The 16,618-nt window shown below is 48.2% G+C and overlaps 3 protein-coding genes across 9 annotated transcripts in view; 1 reads left to right on the forward strand and 2 right to left on the reverse strand.

The window, feature by feature from the left end:
* The first annotated feature begins 1 nt into the window (after nt 1).
* Nucleotides 2-2,388, forward strand: PIH1D2 (PIH1 domain containing 2). Its single transcript, XM_071769202.1, has 5 exons — nt 2-214; nt 301-424; nt 827-1,072; nt 1,456-1,721; nt 1,816-2,388. Exons 1-5 carry the CDS (start codon nt 47-49, stop codon nt 2,002-2,004), a joined length of 993 nt encoding a protein of 330 aa, XP_071625303.1. The 5' UTR covers nt 2-46; the 3' UTR covers nt 2,005-2,388.
* A 440-nt stretch (nt 2,389-2,828) lies between these two features.
* Nucleotides 2,829-12,399, reverse strand: DLAT (dihydrolipoamide S-acetyltransferase). 2 transcript variants are annotated; one of them, XM_071769197.1, is made up of 14 exons: nt 12,028-12,399; nt 11,516-11,617; nt 10,683-10,807; nt 10,406-10,562; nt 8,571-8,697; nt 8,040-8,224; nt 7,370-7,535; nt 7,108-7,175; nt 6,307-6,390; nt 6,112-6,219; nt 5,459-5,574; nt 5,008-5,170; nt 4,723-4,859; nt 2,829-4,437 (listed from the first exon to the last, which is right to left on the reverse strand). In XM_071769197.1, exons 1-14 carry the CDS (start codon nt 12,259-12,261, stop codon nt 4,308-4,310), a joined length of 1,902 nt encoding a protein of 633 aa, XP_071625298.1. In that variant the 5' UTR covers nt 12,262-12,399; the 3' UTR covers nt 2,829-4,307. The 2 variants fall into 2 exon arrangements, with proteins under 2 accessions (XP_071625298.1, XP_071625299.1); XM_071769198.1 differs by having other exon boundaries at nt 5,459-5,571; nt 12,028-12,374.
* Nucleotides 12,400-13,077: 678 nt separating this feature from the next.
* DIXDC1 (DIX domain containing 1) overlaps nt 13,078-16,618 on the reverse strand; it is a 32,030-nt gene continuing 28,489 nt past the window's right edge. For 4 of the 6 annotated variants that reach the window (XM_071726811.1, XM_071726809.1, XM_071726814.1 and 1 more), the window contains one exon: nt 13,078-15,019. In XM_071726811.1, the coding sequence (XP_071582912.1) occupies nt 14,765-15,019 (255 nt within the window). In that variant the 3' untranslated portion in view covers nt 13,078-14,764. Of the gene's footprint in view, nt 15,911-16,618 lie in introns of all 6 variants that reach the window. The other 2 variants (XM_071726813.1, XM_071726812.1) reach the window with 1 other exon arrangement.

Here is a 16,618-nt window from a genome sequence, read left to right on the forward strand (position 1 = left end):
GAGCGCCGCTGTTCCGCTTGGCCGTTGCTAGGAGACGGCGGGGGCCATGGCGGACGCGGCCCTGGCGAAGGCCGCGCAGCTCTGGGCGCTGCTGGACGAGATGGCGGAGAACGAGCCACGGGCTTACCGCCGGCTCCTCCGGCAGCAGCGCGCCGAGGCCGAGCGGTTCTTCTCCCCGCCGGAGCCTCACCTGTGCCTGCGGGCCCGTCCCGCAGTGCGTGCGGGGATCCGGGGACAGGCGGCGGGTCCGGGGTGGCACAGAGCGGGCGGCGAGCTCAGCCTCGGCTCGGTCTCTTGCAGGGAGGTGTCCGGGGGCCGCTGTTCGTCAACATCTGCAGCTGGAAATGGGTCCCGGCGCCCAAGACCCCCACGGAGCCCACACGTGTCAGCGCGGGGCAGCTCCAGGAGGTCTCTGGAGGGGGAGGTAGGAGCCACAGGGCTGTACCTGGCTCCCAGGGGTGGTGCTGGGCTGGGGCCGACGCTTTGCTCGGGATGGGGGCAAGGATGAGAGCAGCGAATCTCCCCGGGGGCTCCTGCTCAGTCGTCCCTGTGTGAAAAACACTGAGGAAACAGGAAAATTGCTCGTGTCTAAATCCTAACAAGTATTTAGGCACCAGGAGCACATGGACCTAGCCCCTGGTCCCAGGCTTCTCTTGGAACACAGGGGGGATCAGCACAGACAAAGTGTCATCTCCAGACAAGGGGGTTATAATTAGCTCTGTCCAGAAACTCCAAATCAATTTCCTTTGCTTTTAAATGAATTGATTATCAAGAACCCCAGCACATAGCTCCACAGCATCCACTGACACCTGACCTGTTTTTCTAGACATTTACAGCGTTATAGACATTGCATTTAGCCCAGATGTCCTTCAGAGAGGAGAAGAAAGCCCAGAAAAAATGGAACACTTAATCCATTTGACTCTGAGATTCGTTGAGGACCAGTGCAACCTGACTCTCTCTCCTCTGTACACCACGGAACCATCCAGACTGAAAGGCAGCCTGCAGGCCATGCAGCAAAGGCTGCAAGGAAGGAAAGTGCCAGCTCCACAGCTCAGGCAGAACACAAAGAAGGGTGGGTAGAGATTACTGTCACTTTTGTGCATTCACCTCCTGTTTTATATCCAGGAAACTGGAAGAGGAAATTCCCTTTTCCTCTATCCCCTTGACATGGGAACTCTGGCAGAGTTTTCATCTTTTGATGTGCTAAGTTTCTTTTGCTCAAAGTTGAATAAAAAAAAAAAGGTTGCTGGTGTAACTGGTGTTCTGAAAGCAACTTTGAACCCAATAAATCCAAATCATGGGTGAAGGAGGAACTGTCAGTAACAGCCTTCAGCTGACAAAACTGCTGATTGCAATTAATTACAGTTAAAACTTTCGTGAGACAGTTGCCAAGTGGAATGACATCACAGTTTTTAGTAACAGTGATGATGTGTTTAAAAACTTTTTTTTCCAAAGAACTGGCACTTGATCAGCTGCTACACAGCCTGGAAGGTGAGGAGGGCAGCAATGCTCCTGTGCTGCTGGAGGAAGGAAGTTTGGCACAGCCTAAAGTGCAGCTGATAGAGGAAATCTCCAGTGCTGAGATGGCAGAGGAGCTGAGTCCCCCTGCCTATGAAATGGTCACTGTGAAGGATGCAAACCAGAAACCCCTCAAAATTGAACTTAAAATTGAACTGCCTAAAGTTAGCTCTGTTTCTGAGTGTGATCTGAGAATGTCCAAGGTAAGAGAGCAGAAAGATTAACCTTGTGTTTTATCTGGTATCCAGTTCCTAGGACTGCACACTGCTGATTTGTGTTTTAATTCTCTTGGTTTAGGATGACATCAGCATTGAAGTCCCTGGAAAGTACAAATTACAGCTGGATCTGCCAGAACTGGTGGATGAAGAAACAACCACAGCAGTATTTAACAGAGGGAAAGGGGTGTTGTTTGTCACAGTGCCAGTCCTAAAAGCCTGCATTCCAGACAGTTCACAGGTGACAGAACAAAATAAAAGCCCAGAATGAGAATCTTAACTCTTAGCTAGTTAGGAGGGGGTTTCTTTCACCTTCTGATCTTCAGGGGCAAACACCTCAACTGCCTTTAGAAGATGCATGTAGGAAAGGAGGTTTGGGAGAACACTAGCACCACCAAACTTGGGGAAAAAATAAGTAAATACAAAAGGAGTACTTGAGTATGTTATCAGCTGCAGTAAAGAACCATAAATGGCTCTGCTTTACTATATCCAGCTATATATTAAACTATATTATCAACTATATTATATATTCAATTATATTATCAGCTGTAGTAAAGAAACATAAATGTACCTGCTTCACTGTATTCATTTTTGCCTCCAGGTAGAGCAATAAAAGATTTTCTGCTAAATAAACTGAGGAGTGTATTGACATGGTTAGAGCAGCTCTCCTGTATTTAGCCCAGCAGCAGTGTGTGCTGTTCTCTTGAGGACAATCCCTGCTGATCTGACCTGGAAGAGGCTTTGCAGACTTTTAATTTCCTGAACATGCTTCCCCTCTGATCTCTGAAGGAGCCCAGGAGCCACCAGCTCTGTCCCTGCTCACAGCAGCAGGGAGAGAGGTCACAGTTCAGAACATTTGGTGTGAAAATCTCCAGACAGAATTTAAGGTTGTGGTGAACACTGCAAGGAGGAAGCCAGGAGGATTTAAAGTTCCCTGCTGCACGAGATAATAAAGCATGTGTTAATTTGGAACATTTGTGATTACAGAGGTTAATAGGGTGAGTTTCACTGCCAGACTGAGGGCCAAGCAGCTGTGATGGTGCTGGAGCTGTACAGAAAGCCACACAGGACTGAACAGAAAAGCACTGGAACATGTTTTAGTAGTTGTCAATTCCAAACATTTAATAGAACATAGGTTCACTAGAACAAGTCTGGAACCAAGAGTTTTGATCATTAGAAGAAAAAAAACCCAAAAATTTAATGCACTTTTTTTGCTTAAGCCAGGCATGAGAACCAGGTACCACAGCAATCAGACATTAAATAGTTCCCCCAAAAATATTTAATTTCCACAGTATTTTCTTTCAATATCTCTAGTGAATTTCATAGAATTTTACAGGAGACAGTATTTTATGCAACAGACAGATAAGCTTTAACTTTTCTCTTTTTTCAAACTTTCCCCCTATTTAATTCTCCTGGTCACTTTGCAATTACTACACAGTCCTTTTTACATTAAACATTTCCATGTGGAAAAGTGGAATTCAAGAATGTTCAGCACTGCACCCCTTGAGGATACAATGTCTGGGGCAACTGGACACAAGTCCAACAAACCACTGAAGCATTTTACATACAATATATACATGGATAGCACATTCTGCAGCTTACTGAGGCTGGGACATTATAGACAGCTCAGGGAAGAACCACAGTACCAGTGACTAACTCAGAGCCTCCTATGTTAGAATGCCTGAAAAAAAAAAAAACAAATTTCCAAACATTTAAGTCATCACATGATTAATATCCACTGATCAGATCATTAGTGTGTGTGTGATTTGCCTGTACTGGGTTCCAACACACAGATTCTCTGGAAAATTCTGCAAAACATGGCATCCTAGACTGAGATTAACTTAGCAAGAGGAACAGGAACTAAACTTTTCATACAAAAAGCACATGTAAGTGGAAGTCCACCAGAAGACAGCACATTCCCTGTGGCATCTGAGAGCTGTGACCCCACAGGGATTATCAGTGCACTTTCAACTTACTTTAAAGTGCTCAAAAGGGACCACAGAGCTGAGAAGGTCCAGACCAGGCCCAAATTCCAAGAGCTTTGGAATGCTGACACTTGGCCTTTGAGATTCCCAGGTATTTCAGTCCCTCAGTGCATCCCTGACACTCACCCACCCCAGCAGGAGAACAAGGGAATTTACCACCTCCTAACTTGTTCATTTCAGTTCCCATCTCATCTGAACTCCTGTTTGAAGAGATGTTTGTAATTTGAATTTCTGAGAACACTGAGGTCATTAAATGGCTTGGTGTGCACCCCCCTGCTCACCCTAGTTTAGAAGCAGATGGCAGTACAAATACTGCCTGGATCATGTTGAAATCTGGGATGCTTAACTCTGTTTTGGAAGAGTTTGCAAGTTAACCAACTGTATAAAAATACAGTGTAGCTGTAATATTGCTCTGAAAAGCACTTTTGCAAACTTTTTCTGTACAGACTGGTAATAACATTACCAGATAATATAATACATATTTAAAATAAAAAAAGGAACTCTTTTAATAAGTCTGAACACTCAAGTCTAAATAGCTTGTTTAAAACAAAACAGTGTGACCCAGGAAAATTTTACTTGCAGGGTTCAATTACAGCAGCATGGTTACAGGCTTTTCAAGAAAACTCTTGAATTCAGCAAGCCACTGTGCTCCAACTGCTCCATCTACAACACGATGATCACAGCTAAGTGTAACAGACATCACACTGGCCACATCAAATCTGAAAGAAGAAAAAATGGTTAAAATGGTTAAAACTCTGCAAGCCAGTGCCACTAACAAAGCATAAAAGTTTTCACCAGAGAATCAGCAACACCAGTTGGTGCTTGGTAACAGTTGCTGTTTCTTTTTAATGCCTGTGGGACCCTCTTACACAGATCTACTTCTTCACAAAGTACTGAAAGCAGTTCATCAACAGTTTTGTATATTTTTAAAAATTCTGTTCTAATGGGACTGTCAGAAAACCAGCCATTTTTTCAGAAGCTGAGTGTATCAGATGAACACTTACCCTTTCTCATTATCAGCTGGCACTAGCCTTTTCTCTGAGGAACCAACTGCAAGGATGCAGGCTTGAGGTGGATTGATTATGGCAGAGAAATTCTTAATCCCATACATTCCTAAATTGGAAATTGTGAAAGTGCCACCCTACAAGAGAAACAGATTCAACAGTCAGACTCAGAGGAGCTGTTTCCTGGGGAACATCAATGAACACAGCTAAAACATCACAAAATGGGCTTTGCTCATTCTGAACACAAGTCAGCAGCAATGTTTAGCAGCAACCCCAGTGTCTCACCTGGAACTCATGAGGCTGGAGTTTACCTTCCCGAGCTTTAGTTGCCAAAGAAACCACATCCTTACTGATGGAGGCCAGGCCCTTTATGTGTGCATTAAACACAATAGGGGTTATCAGGCCTGCAGGAGTACTGACTGCAACACTGACATCCACCACGTGGTTTCTGCAAGACACAAAGGAGATGCAGTCACTCCAGCAAGATAAAAAGAACAACAAATCAGAACTCTTCAGACAACTCTAAATTAAAAGTAGTTTTGCAACAACTGTCTCACCTCACACGCCCAGCACACTTGTACACTCAGACACAAGTTTCTTAGCACCTCAACAAACATCTCTCAGCCTTTGGATTATACCTGTTCTCCCCCCTCCTCAAAATCCCAGCAGAAGGGCTGATATTTTGCCATGAACTCTCTACTGAACACAGAAAGTCGTTGGCTTTCCATAAACTTACTGCCTAATTACTGTGTCCATCCATGAGGAATTTGCTTCAGGCACCTTCAAGCATGCCAGAGCAGCAGCTTTAATTATGAAGTCGTTCACAGAAAGCTTAATGTTATCTGAGACCTCCTGAAAATAAAGAGATTTGATGCATCAGTTTGTGTCTTACACAGTGACTCAATAACCTTGGTGGTCACTGCCCTGCAGCCTTGTTTAAAGAAGAAGTTAAAACACAATCATACTACTTGGAAACATAAATATTTGAAGAGCCAAATCATTTAGGAGGTGAATACATCTCCTTCATAACTTAAGAAGGTACAATCTTTCAAATGTCTGTTTTTCCCTAAACTTACCTTAGAATTATTATTTTGCTTCCATTTTCTACCCTTTCTCCACTCAAAACCCTTTTTACCCTGCTTTCCAGCTGGGAGAACTGAACACCAAGCTGAATGCAAAGCAGCTCTCTTAGGGAAGTCAGAAATCAGTGCACAGTACCTGGGTAAAACACCTCATTCTGTCACTGATCCACACCAATTAGAACAGGCACTGGACAGACTGGTTTTTTCCAAGCCAAAAAGGCACATCACCAAAAAACTGGGTGAGCAAAACTGTGAGAGAATGCAGCTTGCCTGGCACACACATTCTGACCATGCCTCAAGGATTTACCTGATTCAGTTCTTTCCTCAGCAGCAGCACTTCTCCCATATTTACATCAATAGAAAGGTAGTAGTGAGGTATTGTTTGTTTGGATTGCATCAGCCTTTGAGCAATGACCTGCAGGTGTACAAGAGAAGTGAGGGAGATAAATCCCCTTGGAAAACTTGTAACTGCAAATTCTCTTGGGAAGGAGCAAGGTCTTACCCTCCGGATGTTGCTGATGGGGACGTCTGTGAAGGTCCCCACTGGGGCTGCAGCAGCTGCAGGAATTGCCTCTGGGGCTGCAGCCTGCAATCAGGGAGAGACAGCACAATTCACAGCACTACCCAAATACCAGCTGTGCACTGTGGCACAAGTGGATGCCTCTTGCTGAAGAGCAGCAGATATTCCTGCTCCAACCTCACCTTTCCACTCCCCACGAGGTTCTTTGTAACCCCTATAACTGGTCAGTAAATATAGTACTGGAGTGGTTATAAATTCAACTCTGTTTTGCACTGCTGCAAAGCTCCTAGAATACAAGTCCTGCTTGGCTGGCTCACAGACAGCCAGCTATGCACTGTCACACTGCAGGTATGTGCCCTCCAGCAGTGTACAAGGCCACACTCCCACCATCTCCTATAAAACACAGGCAATGGTACAAGAACCTGTGGCAACAATGAGAGCAGGCTGCTGGATCACAAGTTTACAGCTCATTAGTTGCCTCTTTTCAGCATTGCTGGCAGAGCTGGGACTGGGCTTCCCTCAGTCCCTAATGATGTAGCAACCAAATGATGGGCTGGGAGCACACAACTTTTTTTCTCAGTGAAAATACCAAAGGGACAAATAATGGGTGAAAATTTTGTCTCCATTCTGACAAGTTAACTTGCACAACTGAACAGTCACCAGAGCCCACACATTGTCACAACAAACCCAGAAGTAACACTCCAGTATAATAATTGCATTTCTAAAGAGCATTTCCAACCCTATAGTAAAATACCCATTCTTAGAGATCTCAAGTCTACTCACTGGAGCAAACTTTGGTGGCACAAATGACTCCACATCTTTCTTTGTGATTCTACCATCCGGCCCAGTTCCTAAAAGGTTCAAAGGAAAACATAAGAGGATTTCAACTGTTTGCAACAAGGTTTCAATTATTTGCAGTTGCTTCTAAAGGTTTCCAGTTTTATCCAACAGAGAAAAATCACTTAACACAATCTCTGCATAGTCAGGATATCCCTGAGGGACAGACACTTGCTGGTGAGAGCAAGGAATGGGAAGAGCAACCTACCTTTCACTTGAGCAAGGTCAATTCCTCTCTCTGCTGCCAGTTTCTTTGCCAGGGGACTAACCAGGATCCTGCCTTTGGGGGGAGGTGGTCCAGCTGTGGGGGCTGCTGGGGTGGGAGGAGCAGCAGGCTGGGGAGGAGGAGCAGCAGCAGGAGTTGGTGGCACCACCTTAACAGAGGAATCAAAGCCATTAGGTCCAGGATCATTCAGTAAATGCCTTGAAGGTAAGAGAACAGGACCATCTAATTACCAGTCGAGAGAATATAAAAAACAGTCACTAATCTGAAAGAATTTTTAGGTTCACATTAGTTTCCCAGTGCCAGAAATTAAATCAGAAGCTTCGTGGGACAAAGGCAAACTAAGCTGCTGAACTAAACACCAAAAAATGCAGACATAACTAATTTATACTCCCAATTGTTACAGATTGTCCTGGAAGAAGCAACAGGCTGGGGAAGAGATCATAATGAATGACCACCTACTCCTGGTTTTGGAGGGCAAACTAGTGACCCTTTTTGGGTGACCTATCCCCAGCACATGTGTTGGCCTTGCATTCACAGAATCATAAAAAGTCTTGTTGGAGCCAGCTTCACACCTTCAAACCAGCTGAACAGTTTAGATCAGACCTCTTACTGGTCTCCATAACTTCCCTCACATGCTAAGAGTGGTCCTTACTGGTGGGGAGGGAGGAGGAGCTTGTGCCTTCATGTCAGCTACAGCAGTGGCTTGGTAGTCAGCAAAGGCTGGAATATCAGACTCCTTCTCCACAATGATGCAGAGAGCTGTTCCTAATGGCACATCCCTTGTTCCTTCAGGCACCAAGATTTTTGCTAAGTAGCCTTCCTCCTGCACTTCAAAGCCTGCAAGGGAAAAAAAAATAAGACTGGTTTGGAGCTGAAGAGTTTGTAAAGAGTTTGTAAAGCCCTATCCTGTCTTTAGGAAGTAAAATGAATCCTTTTCATTGCAACTAGTAGAGAAACATCTCCATGCACTGTATGTTACTGAGGACTGCTGAAGGATCAGAAGACTTTCCAGGAGCTCCAATATTTAGCTCTCCAATGGAATGAGAAGTTAACAAAACTTGGTTTAGTTGCCCCCCCAGCTTCACATCCTGAGCAGCTGAGGAGAAAAGCTGTCACAGAGGATACTTTGGATCCTCCCCTTTGAAGGCCACTTCATCCATTCCTGGCTTTGGAGTTGACTCACCTATTGTGGCTTTATCTGTTTCAATTTCTGCCAGTAAGTCTCCCTCATTCAGTTTCTCCCCGACCTTCTTCTCCCACCTCTGCACTGTCCCCATTGTCATGGTAGGTGACAAGGCAGGGAGAGTGATCTGTGAGCCAGAAAACACAAGAGAATCAGATTCTGGTAATCCAAAAGGAACAGGAATATATTTTTAACCTCTGACCAAATGATGCCACCCTAAAGGTAGCCAGCCTTTAATGCACTCCTAGATCTGGCTTCATTACAGTGAAGCACACTGCTGTGTCATATTGCTACTGAGGCTTCTATTAACAAGACCTAAGTAGGAAAGCAATAAAAAAGCTAGAAATCTATGTATCACAATAATTATTACCATCAACATATTAGAAGTGTCTTGCAGCTGCTATCTGCAAGCCTAAAAGGAAGGCTTTGTTTTATAGCCAAAACACAAGTCAGATTAAGAAGCCTTTAACTGATTTTTTTGTTGTATTACTAACTTCACATAACACCTCAGACAAATCAGTTCCCACCTGCATCATCTGTGGAATGAGGTTTAGGATTTCAAATTTTCTTTTTCAAAGGAATGTCCCAGAAATACCCTCCAATGCCACAAGAGCAGATGTGCCCTTCAATATCTAAGCAAGGTAAAAAGATGATCCACAAACACAAGTCACTACTGGCCACCCAGAAATACACCTGGTGTGTTCATCAGAGTATCACAGACTTGAGTTCTGCTCTGATAGGTGGGCAGGGCCTTCAGTGCTCATTCACATTTAACACAAGGTCTTTTTCAAAGAACCATCATGGTTGGAAAGGATTTTCATGACCATCAAGCCCAACAGTCAGCCCTACACCACTATAGCCACTAAATCATCTCCCACAGCACCATGTCCACCTATTTTTTTAATATCCCCAGTGACAGCAACTCCACCACTTCCCTGGGCAACCTGTTCTAATGCTTCACCACTCTTTCAGTGAGGAAATTTTTCCTAATATCCAATCTGCACCTCCCCTGGTACAACCTGAACCCAGGGGAGATGAGGCCAACACCCTCTTCACTACAGCCTCCTTTCAGGTACCTGTAGAGTGGTCAGATCTCCCCTCAGTCCCCCCTTTTTTCCAGGCTGAACATCCCCAGGAGTTCCTAAGCAGCCCAGCTCCTTTCCAGCACCTCCAAGCCCTTCCTATACCATGGCTCCAAAACCTGCACACACAATCCCCAAGGTGCAGCCTCACCAGTGCCAAGTGTAGGGATAAGATCAGATCACCTCCTTGGTCCTGCTGCTCACATTGTTCCTGACACAGCCCAAGATGCCACTGTCACCTTTTGGCCACCTGGGCACGCCGCTGGCTCATGTTCAGTCAACACCCCCAGGTCCCTCTCTGCTGGGCAGCTCTCCAGCCACTCCTCCCCAGGCCTGCAGTGGTTGTGGGGGTTGCTGTGGCCAAAGTGCAGAACCTGACATTTGGCCTTGTTGACACTCCTACAATTGGACTTGGCCCATTGGCTTCTGCAGAAGGGAACCAGCACTGTCAAAAAGCTGCACAGGTAGCACGGATTCTCTAAACTCTGTAACACTCCTGCAGAGACAAATCTCTCTTCTGCTAGGAACTAGGGATGCTAGAGTAATTTTCTGAAAAAAAAAAAAAGGCTTCTGGGATCTCTGCAAACACCTGCACCAAGCATGCAACAACTGGAGTGGCATCCAATCCTACAATTATAGCTAATAACCTCCCAGTCCAGACAGCAATTATGGCAAAATACCCTGGAGCTAGTAATGCTGAAGACAGAAAAAGAGTGCAACAAGGCACAAAAACCATCAGCAGTGCTCTCTGACCTGCATATGAGGAGGGTAAGAGCTGCCAGGAGCCTGAGGAGAAGGCTGAGTTGGTGGTGAGGGAGCTGCAGCTGGAGGGGGAGGCACTGAGGCTGCAGGGGGGGCAGACGCTGCAGCATCCAGAGTATAATTTTTAAAGGCTTCAACATCTTCAGGCCTGGAAGAAAAGAGAAGCACAAAACCACTGAGATGACTGTCTCGAAGCCCTTCATCACACGAGGCACCCAGGAAAGCCCCAAGAGAGAAAATTCAACTCAGTGGTCAGCAGAATACATACTTTTCTACTGTGATACATATTATGGCCCCGATAGGAACATCTCTTGTTCCTTCTGGCACCAGGATCTTGGCCAGGTAGCATTCCTCCAAGCTCTCAAAGCCAACTGTTGCTTTGTCTGTCTCCACCTTTGAGAGAGAAGAGGAGGATATCATTATGGCAAATCCCCTGGAAAAGCCAAATGACCTCAGAGCGTTTCATTCTGCAAGTGTAAGGTCACAGCACACACAGTTCCCAAAAAAATCTCCTTGTAGCAGCCAGCTCTAGAAAACTATGCTCTCAAACAGCTTAAGCACTGCTTCTGCTCAGGAAAAGCAGCAACCAGCTCCTGAAAGGCTGCTGAAACCAGCTTGGGAAGGTTGCTAGCCACTTGTTCCCTACAGCATCTGCTAGGATCTGTGATCTCCAACTTGAGATCCGTGTTAAAGCGAGGTAAAGCAGAGAGACAGAACCCAGGAGAACTCCAGATCTGTGCTAAAGTGGGGGTAAAGCAGAGAGACAGAACCCAGGAGAACTCCAGATCTGTGCTAAAGTGGGGGTAAAGCAGAGAGACAGAACCCAGGAGAACTCTGTGTTAAAGTGGGGTGAAGCAGAGACAGAACCCTGAACTCCAGATCTGTGTTCCAGTGGGGTAAAGCAGAGACAGAGCCCAGGAGAACTCCAGATCAGTGTTAAATTGGGGTAAAGCAGAGACAGACCCCTGAACTCCAGATCCGTGTTAAACTGGGGCAAAGCAGAGAGACAGACCCCTGAACTCCAGTGGGGTGAAGCAGCCAGGCAGCCCCCAGGCCATGCAGTCAGCAGCAGCAGCAGCACAGTCAGTGCCCCCAGGATACCTCTGCTATCAGTTCCCCTTCGCCGATCTTGTCACCCTCCTTCTTTTCCCAGCGTGCAATGGTTCCCATTTGCATCGTGGGTGACAGAGCTGGCAGGGCCACCTGTGAGGGACAAGGCAGTGTGACAGCACCCACCCCACCAGTGGGTCCCCGGCTGGGGATGGGGCAGGGGACACAGACGGGGGAGAGCCCCTTTGCCACCTGCAGACCCCAAAGGACCCGATCCCGGGAGTGCTGGGACGGCACTGACCGCACGGAGGGACGGGGGGACCACGGGGGACCACGGGGAGTGCGTGGAACAGTGAAGGAGCCGCTGCCCCACGACGGTACCGCGGGGCGGGGGGGAAAAGAGGGGATGAGAACCGCGGGGAAGGGGAGAGATCCCAACGGGGGAACAAAGGGGCGAGACCCGAAGATAACGAAGGAACGGGGTGTGCGGGGGGGGTACCGCACCCCAATCCATCCTCGGGGGGACGGACATCACAGGGGATGGGGGGGGACACGCTTCTCACCTTCTGGTGTGCGGGGAGGCTGCAGCGGCGGCACGGGACGATCCGGGGCCAGGCCGGGGGTAGCAGGAGCCCCCCGGGCCGGTGTGCGGGGCCGCGGCCCTGCGGCACAGCCCCGAACCCCCCCGGCGCTCCCCGCACGGCCCCGGCGCCGCTGCTGAGCGTTCGGCAGCTCCGCACCGGTCCGGAAACCCCCGCAGCGTTCCGGGCTACGCATCTAACCAACACCCGCCACATGTCGGAAACAGAACCGGAGCCGGAGCCGCGGCCCAACCGCCGCCGCTCGGTGACCTCCTCAGTCCGGGCACGGCGCCGCACGGCGCCCCGCGACACTGCCGCGGCTGCCGTAAAGCGCGGGGGGCGGGATCGGGATCGGCGGCGGGGAGGGAGGCGGTGCGGGGAGGGAGGCGGTGCGGGGAGGGAGGCGGTGCGGGGAGGGAGGCGGTGCGGGGAGGGAGGCGGTGCGGGGAGGGAGGCGGTGCGGGGAGGGAGGCGAGGAGAGGGTGGGGAGAGAGGCGGTGCGGGGAGAGGAGAGGGAAGCAATGCGGAGAGAGGCGACGGTGCGGGGAGGGAGAGGAGAGGAGACGGTGCGGGGAGGGGGGCGGTGCGAGGACAGGCGACGGTGCGGGGAGGGAGAGGAGAGGGTGCGGAGAGGGAGGCAATGTGGAGAGAGGCGGTGCCGGGAGGTGCGGGAAGGCGGCGGTGCGGGGAGAGAGGCGGTGCGGGAGACGACGGTGAGGGAGGTGCGGGAAGGAGGTGCGGGGAGAGGCGGTGCCGGCGGTTGCGGGAAGGCGCCGGTGCGGGGGCACAGCTGGGCAGGAGAGGACTCTCCAGGGGCTCTCCAGGGGCTGTCCCAGAAGGTCCCGGTCCCGCTGTGCCCTCCCGCAGGATCTTCGGGGGTGTCCCGGGCTCGGCCCCGTGCACACCGGGGCTGCTGAGGGACAAGGGGATGGGGGGGTTGGAAAGATTTTAGGAAGAGTCCCGTTCCCTGTGGGAATACAGGGAGAGGGATACGGGCAAGGAGGGGGTGAAGGGCACAAGCACTGAACAGACTCGGTTTGCAAACCCCGTTTTATTATGGAAGCTGCTTGGTCCGCTAAGGCAAGGCTGAGCTGGCCAGGCATGGGGCTGGCTTGGGTGTACACATAAAGCTTCATTTCCCTCAAGAACAGGATTTCGGGCGCCTGACCAAAGGGATAAATGCAAACATTGGTTTCTATGAAAATAGAAATTTACACAGAGCACGCGTGCTACGTAGGCAAGGTACAGTTACAGGAATAGGGAAGCAGCTTCGAAGAAATTTGGGCAGAAATAAACATTCAAAAGAGTGAAAAATGCAAGTCCTGGGTATAATGTTAAGAGCACATCCCCTAGGATAATCCCACAGAAGTCTGTGTTGTAGCAGTGCCAAACTTTCTGATTTAACACCACCACCTTCTGCTTTTATTAGAAAGACCAGGCCAATGGTTTTTCCATCTGATACCTTATTCCCAAGCCTGATACTCTCTAGCTCCCCTCCAGATTCCTTTCTGTCTATCATGCAAAGGTAAAAAGTCTGAAGAAGGCTGCAGTGCCAATGCAGAATAAAGCTGAACCCAAAGTGTTCCTGGGTCCTGGTTCAGTTCCAGAGACAGAAATCCCAAATCCCAGAGGGGAGCTGCAGACAGGAATCCCAAGAACAGGGCATTCCTACCCATGATTCTGTTTCAGGACACATCTTTTTCTTACACAGAAAGGAAAGGTACATTTCCATGCTGGGGTTCAGTCCTTGGCTTTCTGGTGGCAGTGAACATTTTAGGTGTGACCATGGTTAGGAAACCAGTGTCAGGACAAGAAGAGGCTGTGTCCTGGATCAGGAAATTATTTTCTTCATGAGGAAACAAGGCTGCACTGAGGACCTCTCTGTCAGAAGCTCTGATCTCTGCCTCCTGTTTTCAGCACTCCAAACCCAAACTGCTCAGAGGGCTGTGGAACTGGCAACTACAGACCTGGAGAATTCATTTTCTCCAGGACACTCTAGGACAGCTCTTGCTGGAATAAAATTGATGAGTAAAACCTGAAGAAACACTTGAGGAGAATTTGCAGTTAAAATACAATGGATTTCAGTACAACAACCCCATGCTCTCTTTACCAACCATGCAACAGAAAAAACTATTTCCAGGGAGGAAGAAAGTATTTTTTTCTTTTCCAAAAGAGAGGTATTCCCCACCTTGCAGCCCACTGATAAATATGTTAAATTCATGAACTCTCCTACTGCTTTCTGTAAGGAGAAAGTCACCAGAACAAAGTGTCCAGAATAAGAGGCATCTTGTGTTGTGCCACTGTGGTACAGAACCATGTAAGAGCCTTAAGTTACTTCCTAGACAGCAGAGCAGTGAGAAAATAGTATTGCTGCTGCCTATTAAAGCTGGCAAAAATATAAAACCCAGTAGAAACGAGTTGGATTTCCATAGTAAAATAATGAGCCCAGTGCTGGGTTAGCAGGAGACAATACAAAACATTGCAGCATCCACTAGAAAATGAATAAAACACAGTACAATGCGTGCAGAAATATACAGAAAGCACTTGCACTAGTATAAAAATATCCACAGTCCTCAGACAAATGTAAACTGGTACAAAATAATTCCAAGAACAGGAACATGTTTAGAAAAGGACACGTTAATATAAAACAGTAAAACCAGGTTCTCCCTCTCCCAGCCTCATGCCCAGCACAGCTCAGTCCACGGAAGGGCCACATCTATCAGGAGTGAGCCAAAACTTGAGCTGCCATTTGAACTTCTGGGTAGGACAAAAAGGAAACCCCACCCTCAGGGCTGTTAGGGATCACTCTTTCCCAAGCAGCCATTATTTCCTGATCCATCAGGCACCCCAGGAGCAGGCATTCCAAGGAACTGGTGGTGTGGCTGATGGAATTTATCCTGCTGGGGGTGGTCAGTGTTGGAGAGGACTTCAGCACCCAGGGATGCCTCTGCAGAGGAGGTGACAAACTGTCTTGCTGGAAAAAAGGAGAGGGCAGGAGTGCAGGGAGAGATGCTCAGCAAGGAGAGAGGTTGTAAGAACTCCAGTTGGTTCCAGCTCCCTCCAAGTGCAATCCCTTCAGGAATAAACAAGCACCAAGGTCCTCCCATCCCCACAGCAACCAAGCAAACCCAGAGGGGCTGGGATGTGAGCTCAGCTTTGGGTAGCAAGTGGGAAAAGCAGAGATAGGAAATGGGTTTTAGAAGAAATGGGAGCTTTGCCAAGCTTTAGACCATCTATAAAACCTCCAGAAGATTGTTTTCCCTCCCCAGCTCAGAGTTCTATACTGTCAGTCTGGGACATCCAGAAAGTTCCCTGCTCCTGCAGCACGTGTAAGTCCAGGACCAAAGCTGGTCAAAGCTTCAGCTTCTTCTGACTTCAGAGGCAAAGCTTCACCTTTGTGCTATCAGTGCAGATTTATGTAAATACCAGGTACAAGAAACCAGGCTCGAAATGCCCAGCTCAGTCTGCAGCACATATTGCAGGAATGGAGAAGCAGGGGAAGGGAGCAATTCCTCATTAAGGCCTTGAAGGTTTAATTGACAGGACAGAGCAAGGGGTTTCTCTCCCTCTGACCCATCTCCAGTCTCAGAACACTGTCTGGTTTTGGCCATGGAAAGTCAGACACCAGCCATCCATGCACACCCCATGCATTCCCCTGGTTGGCAGAGAAGCCTCTTTTTTGGCAGCTTGAATGGGACTCCTTCCAGCACAGATGCTTTTTGGTCATTCTTTGAGCTCAGCAGCCAGTTACAAGTTTCCATAGTGACAACACCTAGGAGCTTGATTAATTCTCCCCGTGGTCTTCTTCCACCCAGGCCACAATTTTCCCCTCCCATCCAGGAATGATGTCATCATCATGGAATACCTGCAAAAAAAGCAGCCCAGTCATGCCTGGAGCCTGGACACCACTCTTCTGTAGTAGGAACAGCATAGAAGCCAAGCATCACATCAGAGATCATAACCCTTGACTTCACTACACAGCCCAGAGAACCTGTACCTCACCTGTAATTCACAGGTCTGAGGAATCTTTTCGAAACCAAAAAACAAGCCTTTAACCAGTCAAGAGGAACATGGGCATGTTTTGGGCAGGAAAGGTAAAATAAAGACTGATTTCTGATTCAGAGTACAACCTTCAGCTGTTTCTGCAGAATATCTCCCTTGTCACACTGACTGTTCAGGGTGACCCTTTGGGGTGACCAGTTGTGAAACAGGAACTATCCCAGTAACATTTAATGGATCCAGGCCACACCAGCACTAGCCTGAGCCTGAACAAGGCTGTAAAACTGTGCACAAAGGAAAGGAAACCACACTTATCTCTGGAAAACATTTTAGAAGCAGGAGACTGCGTTCTGAATAAACCATCTTTGCCTGCAGTGTCTCTCCTTGCAGCAGGGTTTATAAAGCCACGTGAGAGCTGGAAGTGTAATCCAGGTTTTTTCCCAGTGCAATGCTGTGTCTGTGCCCAGGGGGCTCTGCAATTCCCAAGCACATTCAGGTAACTGCTCTGGCTGGGTGAGCAAACATCCCAGCCCAGCACCTCACTCCAGTTGGGAAAACTGATGCTCAATTCAGG

This window comes from Heliangelus exortis, chromosome 26, assembly GCF_036169615.1.
Source record: "Heliangelus exortis chromosome 26, bHelExo1.hap1, whole genome shotgun sequence".
Taxonomy (NCBI): domain Eukaryota; kingdom Metazoa; phylum Chordata; class Aves; order Apodiformes; family Trochilidae; genus Heliangelus; species Heliangelus exortis.